The 17,531-nt window shown below is 45.2% G+C and overlaps 1 protein-coding gene across 1 annotated transcript; it reads right to left on the bottom strand.

The window, feature by feature from the left end:
- Positions 1-5,423: 5,423 nt before the first annotated feature.
- TM4SF4 (transmembrane 4 L six family member 4) lies at positions 5,424-16,961 on the bottom strand. Its single transcript, XM_035134025.2, has 5 exons — positions 16,597-16,961; positions 15,272-15,361; positions 14,594-14,730; positions 9,654-9,840; positions 5,424-5,911 (listed from the first exon to the last, which is right to left on the bottom strand). Exons 1-5 carry the CDS (start codon positions 16,765-16,767, stop codon positions 5,894-5,896), a joined length of 603 nt encoding a protein of 200 aa, XP_034989916.2. The 5' UTR covers positions 16,768-16,961; the 3' UTR covers positions 5,424-5,893.
- Between the last annotated feature and the right edge of the window lie 570 nt (positions 16,962-17,531).

The following is a 17,531-nucleotide window of genomic DNA, read 5'->3' on the forward strand; positions in this document are numbered from 1 at the left end:
GTAGCCACCAATAGCGTTATCCTCCATGAATTTGCCTAATCTTTTAAAGCCATCCAAGTTGATGAACATCACTGCCTCATGTGTGAGCGAATTTCATCGTTTTAACTTTCTTTTATCTTTCAACATTCATCTTTGTTGTATGTCCACAAGTTCTAGTGTTAGGAGACAGGGAGAAACGCTTTAGCCCATCTTCTTTCTCCATGCTGTGCACTTCTATCATGTCGCCTCTTACTTGCAAACTAAAAAGTCTCTAATGCTGCAACCTTTCCTGATGGGCTGTTGCTCCATCATCTTGATAGTATCAGCTGCCCTTTTCTGAACTTTCCCCAAGTCTTTTGAACTTTTCCCAACCTTTTTGAGGTGAGGCGACTAGAATGGTATGCCCTCTTCCAAATGTGGTTGCACCATAGCTTTGTGTAGCAGCATTATTATAATAATGGCAGATTTCATTTCATTTCCTATTGACCTAGTGGCATGGAATTTGCTTTCTTCACAGCTGCCACACACTGGGTCAACATTTTCATGGAGCAATCCACTATGAATCCATAGTCCTGCTCCAGTTCAGACCCTTTGAGTGTATATGTGAAATTAATACGTTTTTGTGCCTTTCCACTTGTTTACATTGAATTGCATTTGGCATCTTAGCACGGAGTGTGGAGTGGTCCTTTTGGAGTTCTTCACAACCCCCCTCCTTTTTGTTTGTTTGTTTTAACCACCCTGAACACTTAAATATCATCAGCAAACTAGGACATCTCACTTGCTCACTCCTAACTCTGGATTGTATGTGATCTTTGGATCACTTCCTACATCCTTCCATATGGAAAACTTGTCCATCTATTCTTTCTCCCTGCTTCATAAGAACTTAATAATAGCCATCTGGATCAGGTCAGTGGCCCATCTAGTCCAGCATCCTGTTCTCACAGTGGCCGACAAGATGCCTGTGTGAAACCAGGGATTAGAACGAGAGCCCTCTCCTGTGGTTTCCGACAACTGGTGTTCAGAAGCATTGCTGCCTCCGACTGTGCAGGTAGAAAAACCAGCCATCATGGCTAGTAGCTTCCTGTTACTTATCAATTCCTGATCCACAAGGGGATTTTGCCTCTTATTCCTTGACTGCTAAAGCTTGCTCAGGAGTCTTTGGTGAGCCGTGAAGCACCATGGGTGGCCTTGGGCCAGCCTAACCTACCTCTCAGGGTCATTATGAGGGAAGCATCTTGAAAGACAACTGGGATGGAAGGGTAGTAAAAATTAATCCATCATTTCCCGCCCCCTGTAACAGAGGAGTATTGGATGAGTTCTAGGGTTCATTCTCAGGTCATGTTAAGTGGCAATGAGGTCCAACAGGCCTAGTCTACGCCCCATGTTCACTGAGTTTACACCCTGGAATGTTTCCCCAAATCCTTTGCAGCAACTAGGGGTTCTGTAGCAGGTTTGCCAGAGTCCCTCAGCCAATGTAAAAAGGATTCCCTAAAGGCAGAAGTTTGAAAACCACTGTGCTAGAAGGTAACTATTGGGAAAGAAGGCTTCATGAAAACAAATGCGGTTTTTTGTGTTTTTTTTTTTTAAAGAGTTGGGCGGGAGGGACTAAGTCTGTGTTTTCAGCAAGGGAAATGGGTGATGAAACACATGTTTCAGTTTTCTTAATACACTACATCCATGTTATGTGCTAATACTTTAATACTTTTTTATTTTATTTACATCAGTTTGTTATGCTATATGCCATCTTGTGTGAGCATTTGTTTTTCAATGTAGAATGATTTGCATACATAGCGTATGCTTCAAAATTCAATCAGATCAAACGGTTGTATCCAGAGTTTGGTTCTGGTTTTTCTTTTTTTAAAAAAAATAAATATTTCTTTTAATATTGTACAAGAAAAAAATAAAAATAAAATAGAAATGGATTTAAACTTCCAATCTATGTACTTGTTAATGTAATGGCGTCCAGTCACTCTTGGGGATGGGGGTAGAACTTCATAAGAAACTCCCTTCTACCAAATTAGACCATTGGCCCATTTATCTTGGTATTGCCTTACACTGACCAGCAGCTGCTGCTCTCTATTGCTAAAGGCAGGTGTATTTCTTAACTACCTAGCGATTCCTACCAGAGATATCAGGCACGCAAAGCCAATGAGGTTCAGTCCTTCCTTTCTCAAATCGAGCTTGTATATTCTGACTAGAAAGAAAATGAAGATAATGGTGCTTTAATTTGGCATGAAGCTAGTTCTGCCACCTCTGTTTTAGCAACCAGAGCATGACGATTAAAGCAATCGTCTGAAGTTTCTCCTGGCAGGGAGATGCCGAGGGGGAAAGCATCTCGTTAATTTGTATGTGATGGGTTGCCATTACAAAGGCATAGAAAATGGGACTGGGAGAGAAGAGTTGGCAACCTAATAAGTACTTGAAGAACTTGTTCATACTATTTTCGGTTTCCCTAATACATCAAGACATGCCTGGAGATGGCTTTGTTCAAGCTGGAACGACTCCTGTGTGCTCTCAACAAGGTACGTTCCCAGCGGTAGAACACTCAGGAAAACGAAAAGCACCAGGAGATGCTGTCAAGCTAAAATTGACTTCATTTTTATTTATGGGGCCAAGTCACAAGAGGGCAGTACATTTCTTCCGTCCCAGCTGTATTGCAATTAAATGTTCGAAATGTGGGAGTTTCTGAGATCATTATTGCTCAGGTGACATTTCTGAGAGCATTTCAGTGGCTCTAGGTTATTTGCCTTGTGGCACTGTTGTAAATGGTTTTGCTAGCTGCCTTTGTGATTTGAGAACTTGACTACAGCCATTCGTGGCCTCAGATAACCCAGTTCTTAACCATGCAAGGAAAAACTGAAACCTGAGGAAATCTGCTTTTGAGGGCAACGGGCTTTCACCTTCCTGTTCAGGTCTGTTTCTGTGCTTTGCTTGCCAACTTGGATAGCTGTCCTGTAGCCTTATTGGCTTAATAATGGTTCCTTAAGTTGCGCCCAGGCAGGGACAGAGACAGTCAATAACGACACTGTGGGTTGAATTCAGAGAAAGAGTTTAATCTCTATATAGAGAGTCTCTTGGTGATCCATCTCTCTCTCCAGTCCGAATAACACGAATGCTGGAACAGATTAAAAAATGGGTTGCTTTCCCCCATTCTTTTGTAGAAGATATTGGATATTCACGCTTGAGCCCTAGACAAGGAGGATGGGCTTTGTCAAGATGTCAGATCTGTGGTCAACTTTGATGTTAGGCTGAGCAATCCTGTGTTGGGGGGATGTGCGTGAAGTGGCAGAGAGTCCCATTACTCCCAAATCCATGCTGCCATGCACCAGCCAGGGCAAGAATTGTGTGTGTGTGTGTGTGTGTGTGTGTGGTCCCAGGCAATTTGTTTTAAAGACTTCACCCCAATGAAACCAGTGTGAGGAAAGTAACTATCTCAGCTCTGGTTTGGCATAGATCTACTCCAAGATCAGCCAGTTTGGGGACCTACCATGGAGAGAAACAGAGCTGGCAATAAATCTATATTGAACTTTCCATGCTCAGTGAGCCTGTGGTGCCAACAAAATTAGGGACCCAGGAACAGAGGCAGCTGCCTTACACTGATTCGGATCATTGGACCAGTTAGTTCTGTATTGTATTGTCTACTCTACACTGACAAATTTGAATGGGAAACCAGGGTTGATGGAACTTCAGGCTCAAAGTCATCATCCCATGAAGACACTGGGACTTGCAAGTAAACATGCATAGGTATGGGGTGCTCTCAGAAAGACGAATACGGAATGTCAGCGAAAGAGAGACCCGAGTCACAACATTCAGAACACACACAAAGTTTATACTGAAAAAGAAAATTGAAAAACACTTTAATTATTTTCATATCATGCACACAACCCCACCCCACCCCAGCACAAAGGTCTTAATATATACAGTGAAATATTTGTGTTACAGAATTGTAATTCCGTGAGCATAAAATAAATCAGGGGCAATCATTAAAATAACATCAGAATTCGTATTAGCTGCTAATAATCAACAGAAGCTCACAAATATGTTTGGCCAGAGCTGACAGCTTTCCCCCTTGGTTTTGCTCCCGTGTCTTCAAAAACGCAGAAAGCTGAAGCTTCCCTTCAACACTTAAACCCTCATGCCAAGGAAGACCTCTGCTTTAGGATTGGGGGACCTATGGCCCTCCAGATGTTGTTGGACTGCAGCTCCCATTAACCTCTGGCAGCAAGGACCATGGCCAGGGAAGACAACAAAGGACCATAGCTTTCCAATCCCTGTGCTATTTCTAGAAGTTCTTTGCAACGCTGCTTGTAAAAGCACAGGAGCAAGCCCAGAAATTATATGGCAACCCTTATGAGCAAAAAAAAATCAGTTCAAAGGAAGGTTCTGTGCCTATAACAGACATGTCCAAAAGAAGGAGCAGCAGCAGCTTTTCTCACTGCAATACAGTTGCCTCTGCTAAACTTCTCCTGACATGTAGTAATCAAGAGCACAAAAACCTCATTGGGATGCGGCGTATACAAATATTGGCTCTCTTTTCTGAATGTGGGTTGGGCTAAACAGACTGACCACCCCAAGTCCAGTTAGGAAGTCTACAGTTAGGCTTCAGTTCTGGAAGCATAGGGGTTGTCATCTTTCCATGTGGCAAACAAGACTCAGCAGATGGGATTCCCAGCAGGTGGGAAACCTCGGACCAAGGAAGAAGAGTTTGGATTTGATATCCCGCTTTTACCTGAAGGAGTCTCAAAGCGGCTAACAATCTCCTTTCCCTTCCTCCCCCACAACAAACACTCTGTGAGGTGAGAGAGGCTGAGAGACTTCAGAGAGGTGTGACTAGCCCAAGGTCACCCAGCAGCTGCATGTGGAGATGTGAACCCGCTCTTAACCACTACACCACACCCTTCGGACCTCTTTCTCTGGCTCTTGGGACTCTGCAGGCCTCAACCTTCACTAGGCCCCAGCTTCACACCCTCCTTTACTGTTTGTGCCTGGCTGGAACGTGCCCTGGACCTTTGACAAGGCCCCTCCTCACCTGACTGGAGGACAGAGGGGTAGCTGTAGAAACTATACTTGGATGACATTTACATTCTTGACCCCACCCACTTTTGTCTCTGGCCCTCAATCCACTGGCATTTGGCCCTCACAAGGTTACCCAGAATAAAACATGGCCTTCAGGCTGAACAATGTTCCCCATCCCTGATTTATATTATAAGTGGTGAAGGGGAGGTCAGTATTCACGTGAAAATAACTCCCCCAGCTAGGGAGAAAGAGGAGCAGGGAGATGCTTCTGGGTTGCCAACATTTCAAGGCCAGAAATTCTAATTTTGGGGTATCGAAGTAGACAAAAATCAACTGGCTGGCTTTTCATTTTTAAAAAAAGGCTGTCCAGGTCCTTACATGGCAATCCTAATTAGACCACTACTCTTGCAAAAAAACAAAAACCCTGCACCCGTTGTTCCCACTGCCTCTCCCTCACTGCAGTTAGGCTTGGACAAAGCCTTCTTGCAGTATGGAGGGCATAGTTGGGGGCAGCTGCAAAAGATTAAACCTCTTTCCCCAGCTGCAGTCTCCAAAAAGATTTCTGCCATGGGTCCAGCAATGAGAACTGACAAAGGCTAAAATGTCTTTTTAGGGTGGGGCAGACAACTGATGTGTCTGCCTGCATGTGTGTGTGGTTTGGTAGGGTTGGCCAAAAGGGAGCGAGGTCCTTGGGCTGGACATTTTCTTCTCACCCCTGCTATATAGCCCAAACAGTTGCAAAACGCACCGGGAGATGTGAAGGGAAAAATGCCATTAGGGCTCTTCCTAACGCCCTTCATTCTAGATGTGCTTAGTGTGTACTTGACTTGGCCCACCATATCAAGGTCTGGCAGAGCATTTTCGGCCTTGTAAGAGCTGATTTCTGCAGTCTCTATATTTAAACTGCTCCATCTCCCTAAAAGAAAAGATAAGAGGGAAATGAATTCTGGTTGACATGAACAAAGGCTAATCATCACCATGATATTTGGTCATTTCTTTCATTCTCTATTTGGCAAAGCTAGGTAGAGACTTATTTTGACACTTCTCAGTCAGCCTCCAATTATGCTCCCATGCTGTTAAGTCTTCTGGCAGGGTTTTGTTTTTTGTTTAAATGACTGTTGAGAGTTCGCAACCAACCCGCTTGTGCATATTTGCTATTCCTCCCCAGCTTACACCCCAATGTGCATCACTTTATACTTGCTTACAGTGAGACTAAATCACACGTGCATTTTAATGCCTATTCAACAGTTTTAGAAAGATCCTTTTGGATTTTGATGAGTTTTCCCCTAAACCAGCCAGCAATGTATACACAACCCAAAACTTAAGTATACAGTGTATCTAATGCAGGCATCCCCAAACTGTGGCCCTCCAGATGTTTTGGCCTACAACTCCCATGATCCCTAGCTAAGAGGACCAGTGGTCAGGGATGATGGGGATTGTAGTCCAAAACATCTGGAGGGCCGAAGTTTGGGGATGCCTGATCTAATGGATCACCTCTATCTGTATGCAATGTGCATATTGACTTCATCAAGGGAGAAACATCTAGACCACGGGTGTCAAACTCAAGGCCCGGGGGCCAAATCCGGCCCACCAGACCTCGTCATGTGGCCCGCCGAGCGCCCCAGCCAGCGGGACCCAGCAGCGGGACCTTGCTGCTGAAGCGCCGCGCCGACAAAGCGCCGACAAACAGCTGGGGCCTGGGGGGGGGGGGTAGAAAGGCGGTCGGAGCAGCACTGCTTGGAGCGCCCCGAGCCACAGCAGGAGAAGGAGGAGGCAGCTTGCCAGGTCAGCACCATAGCTGCCAAGTGTGCCCTTTTTTCGCGAGGAAGCCTATTCAGCATAAGGGAAAATCCCTTTAAAAAAGGGATAACTTGGCAGCTATGGTCAGCGCCCAGCAGCGCCGCACGGAGAGTCCCGAGCCTCTGCGACGCAGCAGTGCTCTGTAGCACTTTGAATCCTCCTCCTCCTGCCACGGCTCGGCACCTGGAAACGGTTGCTGCTGCTACTGCTGCTGAAGCACAGACAAAGCACCCAGCAGTGCCGCGTGGAGGAGGAGGAGGATTCAAAGTGCTACAGAGCACTGCTGCGTCCCAGAGGCTCGGGACTCTCCGCACAGTGCTGCCGGGCACCGACCCGACAAGCCTCCTCCTCCTCCTCTTGCCTCACCTCCTCCTCCTCCTGCTGCGGCTCAGCCTCATGAACGTGAGCTCAGCAGCGGCTCAGCCTCATGAACGTGCAACTCTGAGGCTTTACGCACATCTGCTAAAACGGACACCCGCTGCCTCACGCTGCACGGGAAATGCTTTTTGCCCCTGGGTCCCTTCACGCTCTTTTCTGGCGCTGAATCAAGGCGGCGACCCCCCCTTCCCTTCCTTCCTTCCTTCCTTCCTTCCTTCCTTCCTTCCTTCCTTCCTTCCTTCCTTCCTTCCCATCTTTCTTCCTCTACCTCATTCTTATTCTTTCTTTCCCTCTCTACTTCCTTCCTTCTTTCTCCCTTTCTGTCTTCTCTCCCTCTTTCTTTTTCTTTCCTTCTTTATTCCCTTCTTTCCTACTCTTCTTTCTCTCCCCTCTTTCCTTCCTTCCTCTCTCCCTCCCACTCCCTCTTTTCTTCCTTCCTTCCTTCCTTCCTCCCTCCCCTCCTCTCCCCTCCCTCTCCCTCTCCTCAGAAACATAGGATGCTGCTTTATACTTCTGGCCCTTAAACCCTGGAACCAGGAGAGCAGCTCCAGTTAGTCAACCTCAGCCAGTCCCTTTTGTGAAGGGTGGTGGCTCACTGGCAGAACATCTGTCCTGCATGCAGAAGGACCCCAGCATCTCCAGGTACCAGTAGCTCTGCAAAGGTCCTGCATGAAACCCTAGCGAGCCTCCACCACCCAGTGCAGTTACCAAAAATCATTTTTCAATAAATTGTACAATAATTGTACATTTGAATATCTACTTGCCATTATTCTGACTATGTTTCTGCTTTCAGAGCTAGTTATTACTTACATTATTACAAAAAAGTAATAATTGAATGCAGTGACAATAATTTATGATAATAAAGAGTGGACACATAGTCCTACAGATACAACCGGCCCTTTGAGGGTGACCAAACTGCTGATGCGGCCCCCGATGTATTTGAGTTTGACACCCCTGATCTAGACGGTAAGAGCAGTGTAACATTGGAACGAATTGCCTAGCGAGGTGGTTGCTTGAGGTCTTCAAGCACAAGATAGGCAACTGTTTCTTAGGGAGGCTCTAGCTCTGGGTTTTCTCCATCAAACAAGGGGTTGGGCTACATGGACAAGACCCCCTCCAGCCAAGTTCCTGTCGGAGAAATAAGGGATCGGACCGGAAGTAGCAGACCGGAAGTAGCGCTGCAGCCATTTTGGAACTGGGCGGAGCATGCTCAGAAGCGACTTTTGATGCTGCTTTGCCCAGTTCCAAAATGGCCGTTGCGCCAGAAGTCGCACTGCAGCCATTTTGGAACTGGGCAGAGCAACATCAAAAGTCGCTTCTGAGCATGCTCCACCCAGTTCCAAAATGGCTGCCACGCCAGAATAAACCGGGGAAAAACAAAAAAAATCTGTTTTTTCAGCTGGGAACAGCTGGAAAAACGGGGGTTTCCCAGGGAATACGGGAGACTTGGCAGCTATGCCTCCAACTGCATGGTTAAATGACTGATAAGTCTGCTTCCCATATAAAGGTCCACAGTATGCTGGGAATTAGAGAACAGCTTGTTCACCCCCTCCTTCCTTGCAATTTCAAGGCAATGGGGGACATATTGTGCATTTGTTTGTATTGGAAAATGCATGGTTAATTCTAACAAACACCATAGGTACTTTCTGCCATTAGTAGAAAGGGGCAGGGAACCTCTCTTTTTCTTTCTTTTTTTGCTCCATGGGCCATATTTTAATCAAGATTGGCCTTGTGGGCCATATTTGACATATGCGCAGGGCCACCAATCACATGTCACTAAAATGGAGGAAGGAAAATTGTTTTTATCACAGGCTCCAAAGCAAACAACGCCCTGCTTCAGGAAAAGGGTTGCACTAAATCCTGGTTGAACTGAGCAGGATGTAAACCACCACCACCCCAACCAGGAAGCAGGATTTAATCCCCCCATTCATCAGCTGTTGAGTGGGGGGCGGGGTTTAAAATCCTGGTGCCTTGGCTGCATGAGCCAATTCCCCGTGAGGAACTGGCATGCACAACTTAAAAGTTGAATCTCATCCTCTGCCCGTTGACTGGCATCATTCAGAGTGATTGACAAGTGGATGATGTTTTGAAGGGGGGGGAAGGCACAGCAGGTGAAACTGGGATCTGCGTGGGTCAAGACTGGCCTGCAGACTAGAGTTTCCCTACGGCGGGGAAAGAGTGAGGTAGGTGCCTTGGGCTGCTTGGGTCCAGAGAAGTGGCAGTGAGGTTTTAGAAGCATGTGGCATATGGCCTGCATCCCATTAGCCAGGCTGCAGCCTTCAGTGGAGGAGGCAGTCCCATCACCAGCATTGAAGTAAGGCCCAACTGTCGGTTGGGTCAGCTTCAGTATGTGTATTTTGCCTCGGGCAGCAAAATGTCTTAGGCTGGCCTTGACTGTAAGCAGCTGGTTAACCCAACTGGCAAAGGGGGAAAGGCACCAGGAATGCTCGTACATGTTGCTACCAACAAAAGCATCTTACCCCACAGCATCCGCATTTACAGTCCCCGCACAGCGTTCCAAGGAGTCCGTTGATAACTTGGATGCCACACAGCACCAACTGAGCTCCGCTCATTATCAGCAGTAGAGAGAATAGAGTCAAGTTCCAGGGCACAATGGACTCTGGAGACTTGCAGTCTTCCCATAACTTATGGTTCGTCAGATAGTCCCTGTGCCAGAAAAAGGAGGTTTATTGATTTTCTATTATATTTCTGTCAGTAAGGCTATCATTGTGAGGGAACACCTGGCCAGTACTTTCAGAAATGGACAAACCTCTCAATTTAACTGTCAGTTTCTCATATCCCCCCATGCCCGGTCAGTCTTTAATTCAGCACTCCACATTTCTGCAGCAATTTTTTTATTAATCCTCATGAAACTCCTTCAGTGTTTCAGTGCAAATTTCCCCCGATAAACACATCTTTGTACAGTATTCAGTTTTGCCCAATATACACATTTTGGCAATACGCTTTCCGTATACCACAATGCATTTCTATATGCTATTTTCAAGCGTGTATGCTTTTTATGCACGCTTCCCTGTAAGATATGCACTTTTGTACACATTGTTTGCTTGGAGAAGTGTGCTGCAAAAAGAGAGAGAGAGAGAAGTGCGAATTTTGAAGGATAGCAAATCCAGAATTAAGTAGTTTCTCATTAAAATGCAAGCGAATTGTTATCCTGTAATATTCAGTGATGTGTCATGTGTCTCAGGTAGGTTAAAGGAAATAAGAGGCAGGTTCTGCTTCTAACAGAAACTGTTGTTGTTGTTGTTTAGTCGTTTAGTCGTGTCCGACTCTTCGTGACCCCATGGACCATAGCACGCCAGGCACTCCTGTCTTGCACTGCCTCCCGCAGTTTGGTCAAACTCATGTTCGTAGCTTCGAGAACACTGTCCAACCATCTCGTCCTCTGTCGTCCCCTTCTCCTAGTGCCCTCCATCTTTCCCAACATCAGGGTCTTTTCCAAGGATTCTTCTCTTCTCATGAGGTGGCCAAAGTATTGGAGCCTCAGCTTCACGATCTGTCCTTCCAGGGAGCACTCAGGGCTGATTTCCTTAAGAATGGATAGGTTTGATCTTCTAGCAGTCCATGGGACTCTCAAGAGTCTCCTCCAGCACCATAATTCAAAAGCATCAATTCTTCGACGATCAGCCTTCTTTATGGTCCAGCTCTCACTTCCATACATCACTACTGGGAAAACCATAGCTTTAACTATACGGACCTTTGTCGGCAAAGTGATGTCTCTGCTTTTTAAGATGCTGTCTAGGTTTGTCATTGCTTTTCTCCCAAGAAGCAGGCGTCTTTTAATTTCGTGACTGCTGTCACCATCTGCAGTGATCAAGGAGCCCAAGAAAGTAAAATCTCTCACTGCCTCCATTTCTTCCCCTTCTATTTGCCAGGAGGTGATGGGACCAGTGGCCATGATCTTGGTTTTTTTGATGTTGAGCTTCAGACCATATTTTGCGCTCTCCTCTTTCACCCTCATTAAAAGGTTCTTTAATTCCTCCTCGCTTTCTGCCATCAAGGTTGTGTCATCTGCATATCTGAGGTTGTTGATATTTCTTCCGGCAATCTTAATTCCGGCTTGGGATTCATCTAGTCCAGCCTTTCGCATGATGAATTCTGCATATAAGTTAAATAAGCAGGGAGACAATATACAACCTTGTCGTACTCCTTTCCCAATTTTGAACCAATCAGTTGTTCCATATCCAGTTCTAACTGTAGCTTCTTGTCCCACATAGAGATTTCTCAGGAGACAGATGAGGTGATCAGGCACTCCCATTTCTTTAAGAACTTGCCATAGTTTGCTGTGGTCGACACAGTCAAAGGCTTTTGCATAGTCAATGAAGCAGAAGTAGACGTTTTTCTGGAACTCTCTAGCTTTCTCCATAATCCAGCGCATGTTTGCTATTTGGTCTCTGGTTCCTCTGCCCTTTCGAAATCCAGCTTGCACTTCTGGGAGTTCTCGGTCCACATACTGCCTAAGCCTGCCTTGTAGAATTTTAAGCATAACCTTGCTAGCGTGTGAAATGAGCGCAATTGTGCGGTAGTTGGAGCATTCTTTGGCACTGCCCTTCTTTGGAATTGGGATGTAGACTGATCTTCTCCAATCCTCTGGCCATTGCTGAGTTTTCCAAACTTGCTGGCATATTGGGTGTAGCACCTTAACAGCATCATCTTTTAAAATTTTAAATAGTTCAGCTGGAATATCATCACTTCCACTGGCCTTGTTATTAGCAGTGCTTTCTAAGGCCCATTTGACTTCACTCTCCAAGATGTCTGGCTCAAGGTCAGCAACCACACTACCTGGGGTGTACGAGACCTCCATATCTTTCTGGTATAATTCCTCTGTGTATTCCTGCCACCTCTTCTTGATGTCTTCTGCTTCTGTTAGGTCCTTACCACTTTTGTCCTTGATTATGGTAATCTTTGTACGAAATGTTCCTTTCATATCTCCAATTTTCTTGAACAGATCTCTGGTTTTCCCCATTCTATTGTTTTCCTCTATTTCTTTGCATTGCTCATTTAAGAAGACCCTCTTGTCTCTCCTTGCTGTTTTTTGGAAATCTGCATTCAGTTTCCTGTATCTTTCCCTATCTCCCTTGCATTTTGCTTGCCTCCTCTCCTCCGCTATTTGTAAGGCCTCGTTGGATAGCCATTTTGCTTTCTTGCATTTCCTTTTCCTTGGGATGGTTTTCGTTGCTGCCTCCTGTATAATGTTACGAGCCTCCATCCATAGTTCTTCAGGCACTCTGTCCACCAAATCTAAATCCTTAAACCTGTTCCTCACTTCCACTGTGTATTCATAAGGGATTTGATTCAGATTGTATCTTACTGGCCCAGTGCTTTTTCCTACTTTCTTCAGTTTAAGCTGGAATTTTGCTGTAAGAAGCTGATGATCTGAGTTACAGTCAGCTCCAGGTCTTGTTTTTGCTGACTGTATAGAGCTTCTCCATCTTTGGCTGCAGAGAATATAATCAATCTGATTTCGATGCTGCCCATTTGGTGATATCCATGTGTAGAGTCGTCTCTTGTGTTGTTGGAAGAGAGTGTTTGTGATGACCAGCTTGTTCTCTTGACAGAACTCTATTAGCCTTTGCCCTGCTTCATTTTGAACTCCAAGGCCAAACTTGCCAGTTGTTCCTTTTATCTCTTGATTCCCTACTTTAGCATTCCAATCCCCTGTAATGAGAAGAACATCCTTCTTTGGTGTCATTTCTAGAAGTTGTTGTAGGTCTTCATAGAATTGGTCAATTTCACTTTCTTCAGCACCGGTAGTTGGTGCATAAACTTGGATTACTGTGATGTTAAAAGGTCTGCCTTGGATTCGTATCGAGATCATTCTGTCATTTTTGAGATTGCATCCCATTACAGCTTTTGCCACTCTTTTGTTGACTATGAGGGCCACTCCATTTCTGCTACAGGATTCTTGCCCACAGTAGTAGATATGATAGTCACCCGAACTGAATTCGCCCATTCCCTTCCATTTTAGTTCACTGATGCCCAGGATGTCGATATTTATTCTTGTCATCTCATTTTTGACCACATCCAGCTTACCTCCACTCATGGTTCTTACATTCCAGGTTCCTATGCAATATTTTTCTTTACAGCATCGGACTTTCCTTTCGCTTCCAGGCATATCCGCAACTGAGCATCCTTTCGGCTTTGGCCCAGCCGCTTCATCAGCTCTGAATCTACTTGTACTTGTCCTCCGCTCTTCCTCAGTAGCATGTTGGACGCCTTCCGACCTGAGGGGCTCATCTTCCAGCGTCATAACTTTTATATGCCTGTTGTCTTTGTCCATGGAGTTTTCTTGGCAGGGATACTGGAGTGGCTTGCCAGTTCCTTCTCCAGGTGGATCACGTTTAGTCAAAACTCTCCACTATGACCTGTCCATCTTGGGTGGCCCTGCATGGCATAGCTCATAGCTTCTCCGAGTTATTCAAGCCCCTTCGCCACGACAAGGCATTGATCCATGAAGGGGAACAGAAACTGAGAGACACACAAATAAGTGAGTTCTGGGTTCTGGAAGTATTTGGGGTGCTGGCTGTCTCTCTCTGACATGGGAGCAGTGAACTTTGGCTGTTTAAGCTGTGCCTCAACTATACTCAAACAGTATACTTGTAAATGAAAACATATATATATATATATATATTGGGAGTAATGTTCCAATGACTTCCTCTCATAGGAATCCAAAGCTGGGTAGGTACTGCCCCTCTGGAACTTCTTGCCACTTGTAGGAATGGCTCGTTTCATCCTTGCACTGTAAAAATGCCACTCAAGGTGCCTTAAAACTTCAAACACTACGATTTGTGAAACAAGGATGGAAAAGACACAGGTTTTGCTATCTAAAAATGATTTAAAGCATTGGGTGGTATCCAACAAAGTGGCCCTGCTACGTAACAGAACTTTCCCATCCTCTCCTCATGTGCCCTTTCAATCTGTTCCTCAACCTTCTGGAGCAGACTTTCGGGGATGGGGGGCAAAGAGGGCACATGGGGTTCCATTGTGCAAGTAAACATCCTTGTGCTAGTGGAAGCATTTTATGGATACCACCCATTGTCTGCTTCTTAAAATACAAGCCAGGTGGAATACAATAGTCTTCAGTAACTAACCGGGGTGGGGAGAAGTGAAGGTGGGGGCCAGGTGCAAGGCATTTCATAATCTGAGTGCCACCACTGAAAAGGCTCTGCTGACTTTCTCCACCCAGACTATGAGGAAAACTCCTACCGCCAGTCAGAAATGTGATTGCTCAGCCTTACAAGTTGCTCTTTGAACCCCTGATGGTTGGAGGCCATCTAGTGGCTCATAATATTTGGTAAGCACTTTGCTGCAGAATTTATAGATCAAGACGAGAAAGCAACAACCCTTCCAGTGGAGATGGAGAATCTATCCAGAGGTTGGGGGGGGGATCTTGAAATCTTACCCGTTCTCAAATGGATACATCCAGGTGCTGTTTGCTAGCTGACACTTAGGGCCTTTGTTCATGGCAACAGCCGACACAACAAAGCTGTATCCAGCGCCCACAACTCCAACTGCCGCAAATATTACGGAAGTAAACATCTGCCAAGAACGAGCAAAAGGTCAAAGGCAAAGTCCATCCTAAAAATCCATCTGGCATGTTTGCAGTTTCGATGACTCACAGATGGCACACGGGGAAGTGCAAATCCGCAGACTTCTCCTAACCCTGTGGGCAGGAGTGGCTCCAGCACCAACATCCTGGCGCCAGGAACGCCAGCATCTCTCCTGCTTATCGGGAAATAAATGGTGTTGAGGCCAGGACTATGCGAGTGGAACGAAAGGAGGAGCACAACCCTGATCTTACCTCTTCTCCCCCCCACCCCCTCAGTAAGCAGCATTTGCACCAGTGCTGTTGCTGTGGGTCTCCACCTCACCTGACCAGCTTCTGCTCCTTGCAAATCCAATGCTGGCAGAAGTCACAAGTGAGGTTCTCAACCCTTTGGCCTTGAGAGAGTCGCTTCAGTGATGTTAAGGGCCAGCCCTATCGTTAGGTAAGAGTAAGGCAGCTGCCTCAGGAGGCAAATGCTAGGGGTGGAGTGAGGAATGACAGAGAGATGTTGGAGGGCACTGCTTTTATACTTACCGCAAACCTCTTTCCACAACCTTCGTTACCACAGCACCCGCAGCAATCGTTATTCTTAAGACCCAGAAAGACCAAAGCAGGAAACACCATCTGATGACAACAGAAAATGCACTTTGAGGCTCGGTCGTTTCTACGATCGCTGTATTTCTTCTAAAACGTCTACCGTCTTTTTCCAGACCCAGCAGTTGCACCTGGCAGGTCTACTCTCAGAGGAAGCAGCAGGATCACTGTAGCGCAACAATGGAATCCCCACCAAATTTCATTTAGGTATCGGTGCCATGGAATGCACTGGGACTTGCTTCCAAATTTTAAAAGCCACAAAGCTCGGCTGCAAATGTCCCAGCACCCAAAGAAGTAATTTTAATTAAGAAACTTTATGGACTATACCTCAGCTGTATTGGCTATTGCTGTAAACTAAGTAATGCTGGACTGGTAGGAATGTAAGAGCAGGTCACCTGAAAGACTGTCTCAGGAAATTCAACTCTGAACCCAAGAATATTGTAGGGTGGTGACCCCAAAAACAGGCATTTTCTGTCATTGTCCCTGTACTATGGAATGCCCTCCCCTCTGCCACAGACAAAGAAACAACCATTCGTTGCTTCAAACCTCTAGGAAAGAAACATATTTTTGCCTGACCCATAAGATCAGACCCTGATATTTGCATTTGAATACCCCAATTTCCTGCTTTTATTTATTTTCATATGCTGTTATACTACTGTTTTACTGGTTTTATTTTGTATTTTTCTTTTCATGATATTGTTTGTTGTTTTTATGTTGTATATCACTTTAAAAGATCTTTAAAATATTAGCTAATAATTATTATTATTATTTCCCCAGCCACTCTGGGCAGCTTCCAACAGAAATATTAAAATACAATAATTTATTAAACATTAAAAGCTTCCCTAAACAGGGCTGCCTTCAGATGTCCTCTAAAAGTCTGGTAGTTGTTTTTCTCTTTGACATCTGGTGGGAGGGCGGATGCCACTATAAAAACTTTCAATCAATCAATCAATCAATATCAATCAATCAATCAATCGAAACATTGGTCTAATATCGCAGAGCAATGCTTATGGACTTATCTATCAGAGACAATCCAGCAATACATGTCTGTAATAGGCAAGTGGTCTACTTTTGCAATAGACTATTCAATTTAGGTTTTCAAGTTATTCTCTGTATGAATTTCCAGCTTGCATACTCAACGCATTGGCAATCTAATTTCCAACACAGACTGTGCACCACACTTATAGTGTAGTCGGCTTTCTGCTCACTGTAAAGCTCAAGGCAGTAATAAAAATGAGAAGAACATAATGCGTTGTCCTACTCACCAGTACACCAGAACCCAAGATCCCTCCAAAGAACCAAACTTCATCTGAAATATGGTCCTTGGCTACGATCTCTCCTCCAGGGAAAAACAACAAAATATTAGCAAGGGTACATAGCACAGCCAGAGGAATGAGAGTACCTCCCAGGCATTTTGCACACCCTCCACAACACATGTTTCCAAAACTATAGCGCAGGCACCACTAGGGAAGAATGAGCAAAGAAATAAAACTTTCCCTGGATCCCTTTAGTATTGAAAGACAAAAACTTCTTGGTTTATTTTAACCCAATCCACTTGTGTCTCCAATTCCCACTTGGTATGGTCTCCTTCACAGAGGTTGCAGTCTGGCCAGCTAACTAGTGCTCTGATCATTTATACGCCGACATTGTCATGATCTCATTTTTCTGCATCTCCCCTCCACCCCCCCCAAATGAGATTACGTTCAGAACCACCTCTAATATTGTCATGACAACCAGATACCTCTGTTAATATTTTACCAGCATGGACAAGACAGCCAGTGGTTTGGAGCTTGGTTATTGCAAAATGCCCTTTCCAGGGATGCAGACTTATTTTTGGCGATGTACTTTGACCCGCCGGCCCCCTCCTTTAAATGCTTAGTCATGGCAGAAATAAAAATGAACAATTCATCGGTGTTTCATTGCATCACCCAGACTAGGTGATTTCATAGGGAGTCCCCAATAAGTTTGTGTGGGTGAGTGCACTGATAATGAATCTATGCTACCTTGAAAGTAAGAACAAGATAAAAGCCGTAAATCGAATAATGCATGACTTTCAGATGAACCATGGAAATTGTGTAAGCAGAGCAAAGTTTGATCATCATCATCTCTGCAGGGCAAATAACCATTTTCTATTGGAAAGCATTTGCTCAAGGGCAACCTGCTAGGGGTGATGGATAGAACCAGGCACACTATTTTGGTA

This window comes from Zootoca vivipara, chromosome 5 (assembly GCF_963506605.1).
Source record: "Zootoca vivipara chromosome 5, rZooViv1.1, whole genome shotgun sequence".
NCBI classification, from domain to species: domain Eukaryota; kingdom Metazoa; phylum Chordata; class Lepidosauria; order Squamata; family Lacertidae; genus Zootoca; species Zootoca vivipara.

Coding starts and splice junctions, on each gene's coding strand:
- TM4SF4 (XM_035134025.2), bottom strand. CDS start 16,767: ATGTGTTGTGGAGGGTGTGCAAAATGCCTGGGAGGTACTCTCATTCCT. Junction 15,362..16,596: donor TCTTGGGTTCTGGTGTACTG/GTGAGTAGGACA, acceptor TGTTGTCATCAG/ATGGTGTTTCCTGCTTTGGT. Junction 9,841..14,593: donor ATGTATCCATTTGAGAACGG/GTAAGATTTCAA, acceptor TTTCTGGCACAG/GGACTATCTGACGAACCATA.